We start from the raw sequence: 10,782 nt of genomic DNA on the forward strand, positions 1-10,782 counted from the left end.
AGTTGCTTAAACTGTAGGAGAGGATGTAAAACCTCATTTAATTGTCTTCTGTTAAAATGTGCTTTTTAAGGAAATAAAGGAAGCAATTATATTCCTTGTGTGTTTGGTGGGCTAAATAATAGGAAATGGGAAAGATACTCAAGGTGGGCAAAATGGGGACTCTATTGATCAAAAAAAGGCTTGGTGTCTTCAGGAGGGGGAAGGGCACAGCCATGGAAGACAGCTGCCATCTGCCCTGCCCAGCTGAAATCTAGTAGTTCTCAGCACTGCTGGAGTTCTGAATTTTTTTTTTTTTATAACTTGAATTTAGGACAGTGTTCTGTATTGCTATAAATGCTGCATGGCCTAAATTATGCTTTTTTTTTTTTTTTAAAGCTCAGCAAATTGAAATTAGTCTCCCCCCCCCCGCCCCTCCCCTTCTGTGAATTCTCTGACAACGTTGAGCTTCCCTTTAATAATAACTGAGAAACACCTTTGGGAATATCACCTGGCCAGGGTTAAAATCACAGATCAGTTTTTTTTTTTTTTTTTTTTTTTTAGGAAAATTCCTCCTGAGGTTAGGAGGCCAGACTCTATTTTGACGCACTTTAGCTTCATGATTCTATGATTGCCTTTTGCAGCTTCTGATTTGAGTTGTAAGAGACCTCATAAAATTTATCTCTCAGTATCCCCTTCTTTCCCTTCCATTTTTCTTTCCCGAAAGAAAGATGAAAAAAACACAAAGAACATAAGGTAACAACAAAAAGACTACAACTTTGGTGATACAGCTCAGCCTCTAGTTCTATCTTCTTGTCTCATATCTGATTGCTTCCTAAGAGCCCCAGAATCAAAGAGCACTTGGGCTGCAGCAAGCTCTGATTCAGGGCAGTTAGGGCCTCCTGTCCTCAGAGTTAAGACCTGGGTGCCCATCAGCAGCTTGGCCCTTCTCCCCTTTCTCCTGTCCCACCTTCATGCCTTTGTTCTTCCTCCTTTCTCTTCCCCCTCCCTTGTGCCACACAGGAGGGTCCCCTCCAGCTGACCAGACCTTGGTCATCAAGACGTTCCGCTTCCTGTCACAGAAACTCTTTATCTCCGTCTCCGTTCTCTCCAGCCTGGGCATTGTTCTAGCTGTTGTCTGTCTGTCCTTTAACATCTATAACTCCCATGTCCGGTAAGTTTCTCTTCTGACATTTCCCTGTCCTCTCTGCTTCTCCAAGATAACCGTCATTTGCTTGAAGGGAGTGAGAAGGAAAGTATGTATCTCCTGAGGCCGTGCATCTCTGAGGTTTCTACTTTGGATTATTGTTTGCCCAGGGAACGAAAAGGGGGAAGCCAGGTATAACTTCCATTCCTGCTCCAAAGCAGCTAATGGAAAAATAAAAAAGCTTTTGGGATCAGGTAACATAATTTAGGGCTCTAAAGAGTGTGTGTGCGGTAGGGTCCTGTGCCCAGGAAGCCATCTGTGGCCCCCCATGACCGAACTGGCTATGTCTCTGATGCCATCTCCAAGGCCGCCTGCCTTTGTCTCCCGGCCCTGAGGTTGGGGTCAGGCCGTTGCGGGGTGTTTGGGGAGCTGAGCCTCCCTGGAGAGGAGGGTAATTCTGCTCTTCAATCTCTCCCACCCTTCCGCCTCTGCCCTAGTTATATCCAGAACTCACAGCCCAACCTGAATAATCTGACTGCTGTGGGCTGCTCACTAGCGTTAGCCGCCGTCTTCCCCCTCGGGCTGGATGGTTACCACATCGGGAGAAGTCAGTTCCCCTTCGTCTGCCAGGTGAGGAGGGGGCGGCAGGTCTCCTGCAGAGCATGGCTCTCCGGCCCGCCCCCTCAGGAGCGCCTTCTGTGTCCCCTGCCTGTCCTCCTTGTCTTTCCTCCTTGTCCCTAGTTCTTCTCCTGACATCGCCCCCTGATCTCTGTCTGGCTCTGTCCCTTCTTTCTCTGCCTCCAGACTTTTTCATTCTGTAGCTGGCTTGTCAGTTCCAAGGTTGCCATGACATGCCTTGCAGAGAAGGGTGGGGAGGTATTGGAGGCACAGGAAGGGGGTCTGCACAGAGAACCCTCGGACAATGGTGGCCTGTCTGTGGCGCGGGGGCTGAGAACAAGAACTGGGGACTTCCTGTGGGAGCCTTAGTTGTGGTTGGGGAGGACGGAGGCGGGGATCTGAACCAACAGCAGGGAGAGTTGGGGGGAAGGGACCATTCTCACACAGGGAGGAGGCCCTGTGGGACTCTTGGCACATGGAAGGTTCTGGGGCTGCAGAGTAAGCCTGGCTTCAGCGGCAGTATTTGTTTGGTTCTCTCTTATGCTGGTGGGAAATACTCCCCCTTGCTTTCTTGCCCATTCTCACTCTTCTCCTCTGCTCTGTACCTATCCTGATCACACACCTGGGCACATGGCATTTGCATACACATACACCTACAGTTCTTCAGAAAGACCCAAGACAGTGGGAAAGCAGATATCAGCAGTGATGCACAAGAGGTATCAGAGCAGGGATCTGCTGAGGGAGCGAAGAGAAAGCAGCTGACTGTCCGAGTGGCTGCATGGACCTCACCAAAGGCACATGTGAATTGTGAAGGATGCAGGGGCTTTTGTTGGCTGGAGAAATAAAAGAGGGCTACTCCATGAGTGGAGGGAGTGTCCTGTGGGTAGCAGAGGCACCAAAGAGAGTAGATCAAGGGCAAGGATAAGCAAGCAAGCAGCTGAGCAGGGCTGGAGCATGGGGCAGGTGAGGGTCTGGGGCAGGTAAAAGTGTGGGGGGAGAAGAGGCTGGAAAGGTGGTTGGGTCCATGTTGTAAAGGGTCTCATGCCACATCTGGAGGTGTCAGGCTGCAGTCTGCAGGCCTTGGGGAACAGGCAGAAGTGACTGGCTATTGAAACCCATTTTTTAGCAAGATTATCCAGGTAGCAAAGTGCAAAGAGATTCTCTGCTGCCCAATTGCCCTCTCCACCCAGCCCCTACTGGCTGCATCCTGCCAGTCTGGTCATCTGTTCCCTCCTACAGCCCTGCCCCATGCTGGCACTGTCCACCTGCTGCCCCGCCCTATTCTCTCCTGCCCTCTCTCCTTTCCTAGGCCCGCCTCTGGCTCCTGGGTTTGGGCTTTAGCCTGGGCTACGGCTCCATGTTCACCAAGATCTGGTGGGTCCATACAGTCTTCACAAAGAAGGAGGAAAAGAAAGAGTGGAGGAAGGTGAGCTGCTCTGAATCCCTTGGCCCCTAGCACATAGGCTCTCAGGGGTTGGGAGGCCCTGTACCCCACCCCAACATGCCTGTACTCTGTATATTGACTCAGACCCTGGAGCCCTGGAAGCTGTATGCCACGGTGGGCCTGCTGGTGGGCATGGATGTCCTCACCCTCGCCATCTGGCAGATTGTGGACCCCCTGCACCGGACCATTGAGGTACCCTTTGAGGAGGCGCTTGGGTCAGGAGGCCTTGCAGGACACACTGGTGGAAGGGCCTTGGGAGCTGCAGGGGGTCTTGAGGAGAAGAGCTGCCCATGGGAGGTGTGTTTCAACCCTGGGTATCTCAGCAGCTCTCCCTGCTTCCTGGAGGGAGCCCTAGCAGACACTCTGAATTCCTGTGACAAAAGGAAGTGGTGGGGATCTGGGAGGATGGGCAGACTCTCAGACATCGTGGAAAGTGGGGGAACAAGCACTTATAATGTGTTTAGACAAATGTTCCCAGACCTGGAGTTGGATCTGGCATGAGAACTGAGGATCTCTTCAGAAAGAGGGGGCAGAACTGGGAGTTGGGACTGAGCAAAGGTGGGGAGGGGAGGGGAGGACAGCAACCATCTTTCCTGTGGCTCTGTCTCTCTCTTAGACTTTTGCCAAGGAGGAGCCGAAGGAAGATATTGATGTGTCTATTCTGCCCCAACTGGAGCACTGTAGCTCCAAGAAGATGAACACATGGCTTGGTGTGCAGGGTGTTGGGGAGGGGTGGGGGAGATGCCCATAAAGGGGGCTAGTGGGGAGGGAGTGTGTGTGGAGTGGGCAGTAGCTTGGAGGGAGAAGGGTCTTTGTAAAAAGAGGCAGAGAGCTCATGTCAACTCAGTTCGAACCTCCTCCTGTTTGTCTCTGCGTTAGTCTTTTCTGAGCATGGGGAGAGTTGGTCTTTTGCCTGAGGTGCTTAGTGTCTAGCTCAGGGAGGAGGCAGAGCTTGTGTTCATCAGAGGGACCAGTGATGTGGCCTCACCCTCATCTCCATCTCGTCTGGTCCACTCCCTGGAGTGAGACTGGGGTTGCAAGGGGTTAGGCCCTTTTGGCCCTTTTAACATCACTCTGACCTGTGACCACAAATGGAAAACCTACCCTCAGCATGGAAAGCCATCTTCCCACTCAGAGGGTGAGGAGGTGAGACACTGTGTGTGGCTCAAGCCCTTGACAAGGTCCTTGACAGCTGCTCATGACCATCATCGTCCTGTGTGATGGGGCTCTTAGTCCCAGGAGGAAGCAATGAGGTCAGGCGAGTGGGGTGGACCTGGGGGCAGTGGACAGGGAGGGGTGTAGTAGGTCAGAGGGGCTGGGTTGGAGAGGAGGTCCCCATGTCACTGCCATCAGAAGGAGCACAGAGAAGGGGGTAGTGAGTGGAAGATAACCCTTCCCTGCCATCCTAGGCATCTTCTATGGTTACAAGGGACTGCTGCTGCTGCTGGGTATCTTTCTTGCTTATGAGACCAAGAGTGTGTCCACCGAGAAGATCAATGACCACCGGGCTGTGGGCATGGCCATCTACAATGTGGCGGTGAGCTCCCTGGACACCTGGCATCGATCACGGGGACTGGGCACAGCAACCCAGATGGGGGTGGCCTGGGAAGAATGAGGTGCCTGATGTGGAGTCAGCTGGGTGGAAGTCTTAAAATGTTTTCTAATGCCTTGGGTTTGAAAAGCACTTTATAATGTATAAAGTGAACATCAATCTTCATACAACCACCCAGTGAAGAGATGATTAGCATCCCCACTAGATAGATGCGGAAGCAGAAACAGGTGAAATTCCTCATCTGTGGTTCCCAAGCTGGAATCTGAATGAGATTTCCTGCAAGGATGCTCAGGACTGGCTCTTAAGGACTCTGATGTATGTACAGAGATGCTGGAAGCTCCTGTCTGGAGGGAGGGGCTGCCCTAGAGCTGGAGCTGGTTTGGGACAGTTTATCTGGGATTCTTACCAACCAAGAGTTGAGGATGATCCTGACTTTGTTACTGTTGTTCAGTAGCTAAGTCAGGTCCGACTCTTTGTGACCTCAAGGACTGCAGCACTCCAGTCTTCCCTGTCCTCCACTATCTCCTGGAGTCTGCTCAAAATCATGTCCACTGAGTCAGTGATGCTATCCAACCATCTCATCCTTGGCTGCCCCCTTCTCCTCTTGCCCTCAATCTTTCCCAGCATCAGGGTTTTTCCCAGTGAGTCAGCTCTTCCCATCAGATGGCCAAAGTATTGGAGCTTCAGCTTCAGCATCAGTTCTTCCAGGGAATATTCAGGGTTGATTTCCTATAGGTTTGACTGGTTTGATCTCCTTGCTGTCCAAAGGACTCTCAAGAGTCTTCTTCAACACCCCACAATTCGAAAGCCTTCTTTCTGGTCCAACTCTCACATCCCGACTTTGGGTCCTTTTTGAATGGAAAGTTCCCCAAGAACCTGTCCCCATAGACTTTTCTGGGGGAAGTAGACCCTGGCTCTTGTCTGAGCCAGCAAGTCTGTGACCCCACACATGCTCTGCCTCCAGGTTCTGTGCCTCATCACTGCCCCGGTCACCATGATCCTGTCCAGCCAGCAGGATGCTGCCTTCGCCTTCGCCTCCCTCGCCATAGTTTTCTCCTCCTATATCACCCTGGTGGTGCTCTTCGTGCCCAAGGTATGACTCTGGGTGTCCTCCCAGCCTCTCCAGCTCCTGTCCCCTCCGTTCCCTACTTCCCTTCCTCCCACTTTGTCTGTTTTGGCCCCGGCTTCCTCTTGTTTTCCTTACTTCCAACTGCAACCCACCATGAGCTAATCACTGACAGTCCCTGCTGGCCCATCCACACCCCCAACTCCCTCCCAGATGCGCAGGCTGATCACCCGAGGTGAGTGGCAGTCGGAGGCACAGGACACCATGAAGACAGGGTCCTCGACCAACAACAACGAGGAGGAGAAGTCCAGGCTGTTGGAGAAGGAGAACCGCGAGCTGGAGAAGATCATCGCAGAGGTGTGTGGTGAAGGCAGAGGTGGCGGCAGGTCGGGGAGGCCCACATCTCGGGTGGGGTCAGGATTCCAGAGGTAGAGCCTGAGATCGGGGCTCCTGTGCACGTGATTTACCAAGGGAGGTCTCAAGAGACAGGCTGCCAGGGAGAGAGTGGAGGAGGCCCGGGAAGGGGTGAAGGTGGAGTCAGTCTCAGGTAGAAACCTGGTAAAGTGCTGGTCTCAGCGGGTGGAGGGGCTCTGGAGCCGGAACTGCATTGTTGGCTCCGCCTCCCGGAGGCGAGGGCGTGGCCCTGGGCTGGGCGTGGCCGATTGTGGGGGTTGAGTGTACCCTCTAGTGAGAGGGGTCTGGGCAGGTCTACAGGGTGTTTGCAGTGCCCCCAGCGGGAGTTAGGGGCCAGCGCAGTGTCAGGCTGGGGGTATTCAAACTAGGTTGGCTTTAATCTGTGGAGTGTGTTACTGGAAACGGAAGCTGTGTGCTCGGTCCGTTCTCCCCTCCCCCACCCCCTTGTTTCCCTGATCCCGACTGCTGCCCCACTGTGTTCACTGTGTGCTTTCGGCTCTCCCTGTTCCTGCCTGATGGCTCCTGTTCCTTCTTCTGCCCGTTTCCCCCTCCCTCTCCCCCACATTTTTCTCTGCCTCTCCTTCCCTCCTCCCACCTTTCCTGATTTCCTCTCTCCCACTGGCCCGATTGTTTTCTTCCTCCAGAAAGAGGAGCGCGTCTCTGAACTGCGCCATCAGCTCCAGTCTCGGCAGCAGCTCCGATCCCGGCGTCACCCTCCGACACCCCCAGACCCCTCGGGGGGCCTGCCCAGGGGGCCCCCTGAGCCCCCTGACCGGCTTAGCTGTGATGGAAGTCGAGTCCACTTGCTTTACAAGTGAGGGAGGTGTTGAGGGGGGCCAGGCAATTAGGGGAAGGGAGAGGGGGAAGAGAGGGGGAAGAGAGTGGGGCTCGGGACGAAGCAGGGGATCCCTACCCTAGGTGGGAAGAACACCGTTCCATCCCATCTCTTGTAAATACCTGCCCCTCTTGAGTCCCAGAGTCCCAGGTCCCAGCGTCGACTGAGTCTCCAGTGCTCTGGGAGCCGGGCCCTGTTCTCGCATTCATTCATATCATTGTCTGTCTCTACTTCATAATCGAGTTTGTACCCGGCTTGAAGCTTCTCACTCACTGGCTCCTTGGTGCCTCACGAGACACACCCCCTCTTCTTTTCCTCTGGTTGCCACGACAACCCGGCAGCCCCCTGGCTTTTGTGCTCTGCTCCCACCAGCAGGGGCCTCCCCAGAGGGCTCTCTGTGGCAACAGGGCCTGGCCATTTCTCTCACCATCCTCATCTCCTTCCAACCCCTTGGCCCTCCACACAGCCACACGTTTTGTCCCTCTTGAATTCAGCTTTTGCAAGGCACTCTTTGTCAGGGCTCACACGCTCCTTCCCTCTTCCCAACACACATCTATCCTGCTGTTCTCACTTTCTTGTTCGCGCTGTGGTTCCACATGTGCTCTCTCCACCCTTCCTGTGGCCACACGTGCCCTGCTGTATTCCCTTCCCTCATGGCGGCCTGTGCCCCTCTCATGGTCATGGATATGCCCTTGGGAGAGCTGTGTGTGTGGGCGTGTGCCATTTGTACATGTCCAGGTTTATCTGTGCACATGCCCTGTGTGCCCTCGTGTACCCTCTTCTTTTTGCACCTTAAAATTGTGTTCTTCCAGCAGAGCCATATGCACCCACCCTGCATATTGTCACACACTTTCCCCCGATTCCCATCTGGTGGGGCCGTCCACATCTGGATCTACATCACACTCGGTTTCTGCTCGCACTCACCCTGCTCTCCTTTGCGCTCTGGAGCACCCTCGGTCCACACTCAAAGTCCTCCTCTACAAAGTGCTCCCTTCGGTTTTGTATTTTTCTGAGGGAAGGAAGGGAGAAGAAATGGGGATAGGTTTGGGGAGCTGCTTGCAGTGGGTAGTTGGTGAGAATCCTGACCAAGAAGGCACCCCTGACTGTGGAGGCAGAAGATGGTCCTGTGTGGTGGGAGATGGTGTCCTTTTTGCACTGTGGTGTCTTGGGGGAAGGATCTCCCCAAATCTCAATAAACCAGTGAATGGAGTGACTCAGCACCTCGTCCCTTACTGTGAACCAAGTGGGCTTCAGCCCAAGGAGGGAGGCTCTGGGGGCCCCCACATTGATGAAAAGGCACTTCAGTGGAGGGATGGACAGAGGTATTGTATTGATCCATTGAGGGCTTAGCAGGGCAAAGCAGGACACAGTTAGGGCTGAGATTAGTGAGAGGTGACATAACTGGTTAAAAGTGTGGGCTGGAGTCAAACTACCAGAGCTTCAGATTCTAACACGTACAAAAAGCATTCCTAATCTCTATTTTCCATGTCCTCACTTGTGAAGGTAATAGTCATCATCCTCACCACCAACTTCACATCTATCTCTCCAGAGTGGATGCCAGGACGAGTGCTCACGATGGTTCTTGGCTTACGGAGCATGTTGGGTAAACAACCACTGTCACTGTTTAATGAGGTCTCTGACAGTGATGGGCATGTATTGGGAGCCTGGAGCATGTGGCTGAACAGATGTGAGGATAATTCCTCCTAGGAATTGAGGATAATAAAAAAATTTGACCACTCGGAGGTAGCGGATTAGATGGTCCCAGGGTGTTTCCAGCCTGAAAAGTCATTGAGAACTCTGAGCATCTTGGCAGGAGCTTGCTATCCACATGAAAGAAAGTCCTCAATGGCCAATGGAAACAAAACAAAACATTGCTGGACAATTTTGTAATTTTTTGTGTCCCCTTGGAGAAGTGTTTTTTTTTTTTTTTTTCCCCCCGAAGTTCAGTTTCTCTCCTTCTCCATAGCACTGATTTTTTAAAAGTGATTTTCATATTTTTTTTTTTCTGAAAGAACTGCAAGGATTGGTTGGGCCCTGTCATTTCACCACTCTGTTTAATAGTCAATTTCTGAAGTTTCCCAAGAGCAGGGGAGGTTAAATTTTGGACCAGTACTTGAAAACCATTCCACTGTGAGTATCCACTTTGGATCACTAGGATTTGAATCGAGTTGCCCTTCATCCCACAATGGAATATTCTCAAGGCAAAGGGAAGAGGCCTGTGGAGAAGGTCAGCTGGTAGTGTAGAAAATGGACAGTTGGCTTCAGAAGCAGCAGTGGGAGCTACCTCCCAGCCCTGGGCAGAACAGGAAAGACCAGAGTTACCACCTGGAACTTACCTTGTACTTGTTAGTCACTAAGTCGTGTACGACTCTGCAGCCCTGTGAACTATACCCTGCTGGGATCCTCTGTCCATGGGATTTCCCAGGCAAAAATACTGGAGTGGGTTGCCGTTTCCTTCTCTGGGGGAATCTTCCCGACCAGGGATTGAACCTGCATTTCCTGCTTGGCAGGTGGGTTCTTTACTACTGAGCCACCTGGAAAACCCTCTTTGCACTTAGCAGGGCTGCAGATTACAGAGGGTTAGTTCTACTGTGCCACGGTTAAGCCAGACATTCTTGGCTGGTAGGAGCACAGACAGGGACCAGGTCAAATGGTGGGGCTAGCGGAGACGCCTGGTGCGAGGAGGAAGTGTTGCCAGGTGGTGTGTGACCACTACTCAGCAGTTCTGGGAAGAGCTCCCTTGGCCTCTCCAGCCCTGCTGGGTCAGGGTGGGCTTCACCCTTGGGCTTTCAGATCTGACTGTAGAACATCTTGAATTCCAGACTGCTTGCCAGACCTCAGTGGCCCCTGCTCTGCCTTGACTTGGTGTCTTGCCTCCCTGCCCTGATCACTTAACAGGAAGCATTTTGTGAACACTTTGCTGCTATGTTAGTTTTACTATTTTTTTTTTTTTTCAGTCAGTCAGGCTTTGATGGGGAAGTTATGGTGGTAGGTGCTTGTGTAGGCCTTGGGGTAGAGCAGTGGGCAGGGCTTCCCTTGTAGCTCAGTCAATAAAGAATCCACCTGCAATGCAGGAGACCCAGGTTTGATTCCTGGGTTGGGAAAATCCCGTGGAGAAAGAAATGGCAACCCACTCCAGTATTCCTGCTGAGAAATCCCATGGACAGAGGAGCTTGGCAGGCTACAGTCCATGGGGTTGCAGGAGTCAGACACGATTTAGTGACTAAACCACACCAGAGCAGTAGGCAAGATGGGCTTTTGTGGGATGTACATTCTCAAAGTGGAAAGTTAAAGTAACTAGGCTGGTAAATGAAACAAGGTAGCTTGAGAGAACAGCGCAGAGGGTGGGCATCTCACAGTCGTCAGCTCTGCTGCTCAGGGCTGTGCCGAGGGAAGGTGTCATGTGCTCATGTCTGTTTTCTGGCAAGGAGACTGCAGCGCCGAGAGGAAGACTCTGGTCCAGGGTCACACAGTTGATGAGAGGAGACAGCATCCAGGTTGAGTGAATTAGTGTCTGTTGCTGCATAACCTGTTACCCCAAAACAGTGGCTTAAGAAAATAACCATTTATTATGTCTCATGGTTTTGTGGGTCAGGAACTCAGGACAGTGGAGAGATTTGAAGGCTGGGGGTTGGAATCCTCAGAAGGGTCTAGAGATGGGGGTTGGCCAAGACCTCAGCCGGGGCTGTGGGCTGGAACCCCTACACCTTGCCTTTCCATGCAGTCTGGG

At 52.5% G+C, this 10,782-nt stretch overlaps 1 protein-coding gene across 1 annotated transcript in view; it reads left to right on the forward strand.

Moving 5' to 3' along the window:
- GABBR1 (gamma-aminobutyric acid type B receptor subunit 1) overlaps positions 1-8,260 on the forward strand; it is a 28,944-nt gene extending 20,684 nt beyond the window's left edge. Inside the window, exons 15-23 of the mRNA XM_065912379.1 lie at positions 1,000-1,150; positions 1,621-1,753; positions 3,051-3,167; positions 3,270-3,377; positions 3,802-3,895; positions 4,595-4,722; positions 5,702-5,830; positions 6,017-6,160; positions 6,862-8,260. Coding sequence (XP_065768451.1) covers positions 1,000-1,150; positions 1,621-1,753; positions 3,051-3,167; positions 3,270-3,377; positions 3,802-3,895; positions 4,595-4,722; positions 5,702-5,830; positions 6,017-6,160; positions 6,862-7,035 — 1,178 coding nt within the window. The 3' untranslated portion in view covers positions 7,036-8,260. The remainder of the gene's footprint in view (positions 1-999; positions 1,151-1,620; positions 1,754-3,050; positions 3,168-3,269; positions 3,378-3,801; positions 3,896-4,594; positions 4,723-5,701; positions 5,831-6,016; positions 6,161-6,861) is intronic.
- Positions 8,261-10,782: the final 2,522 nt, after the last annotated feature.

Source organism: Muntiacus reevesi, chromosome 20 (genome assembly GCF_963930625.1).
Source record: "Muntiacus reevesi chromosome 20, mMunRee1.1, whole genome shotgun sequence".
NCBI classification, from domain to species: domain Eukaryota; kingdom Metazoa; phylum Chordata; class Mammalia; order Artiodactyla; family Cervidae; genus Muntiacus; species Muntiacus reevesi.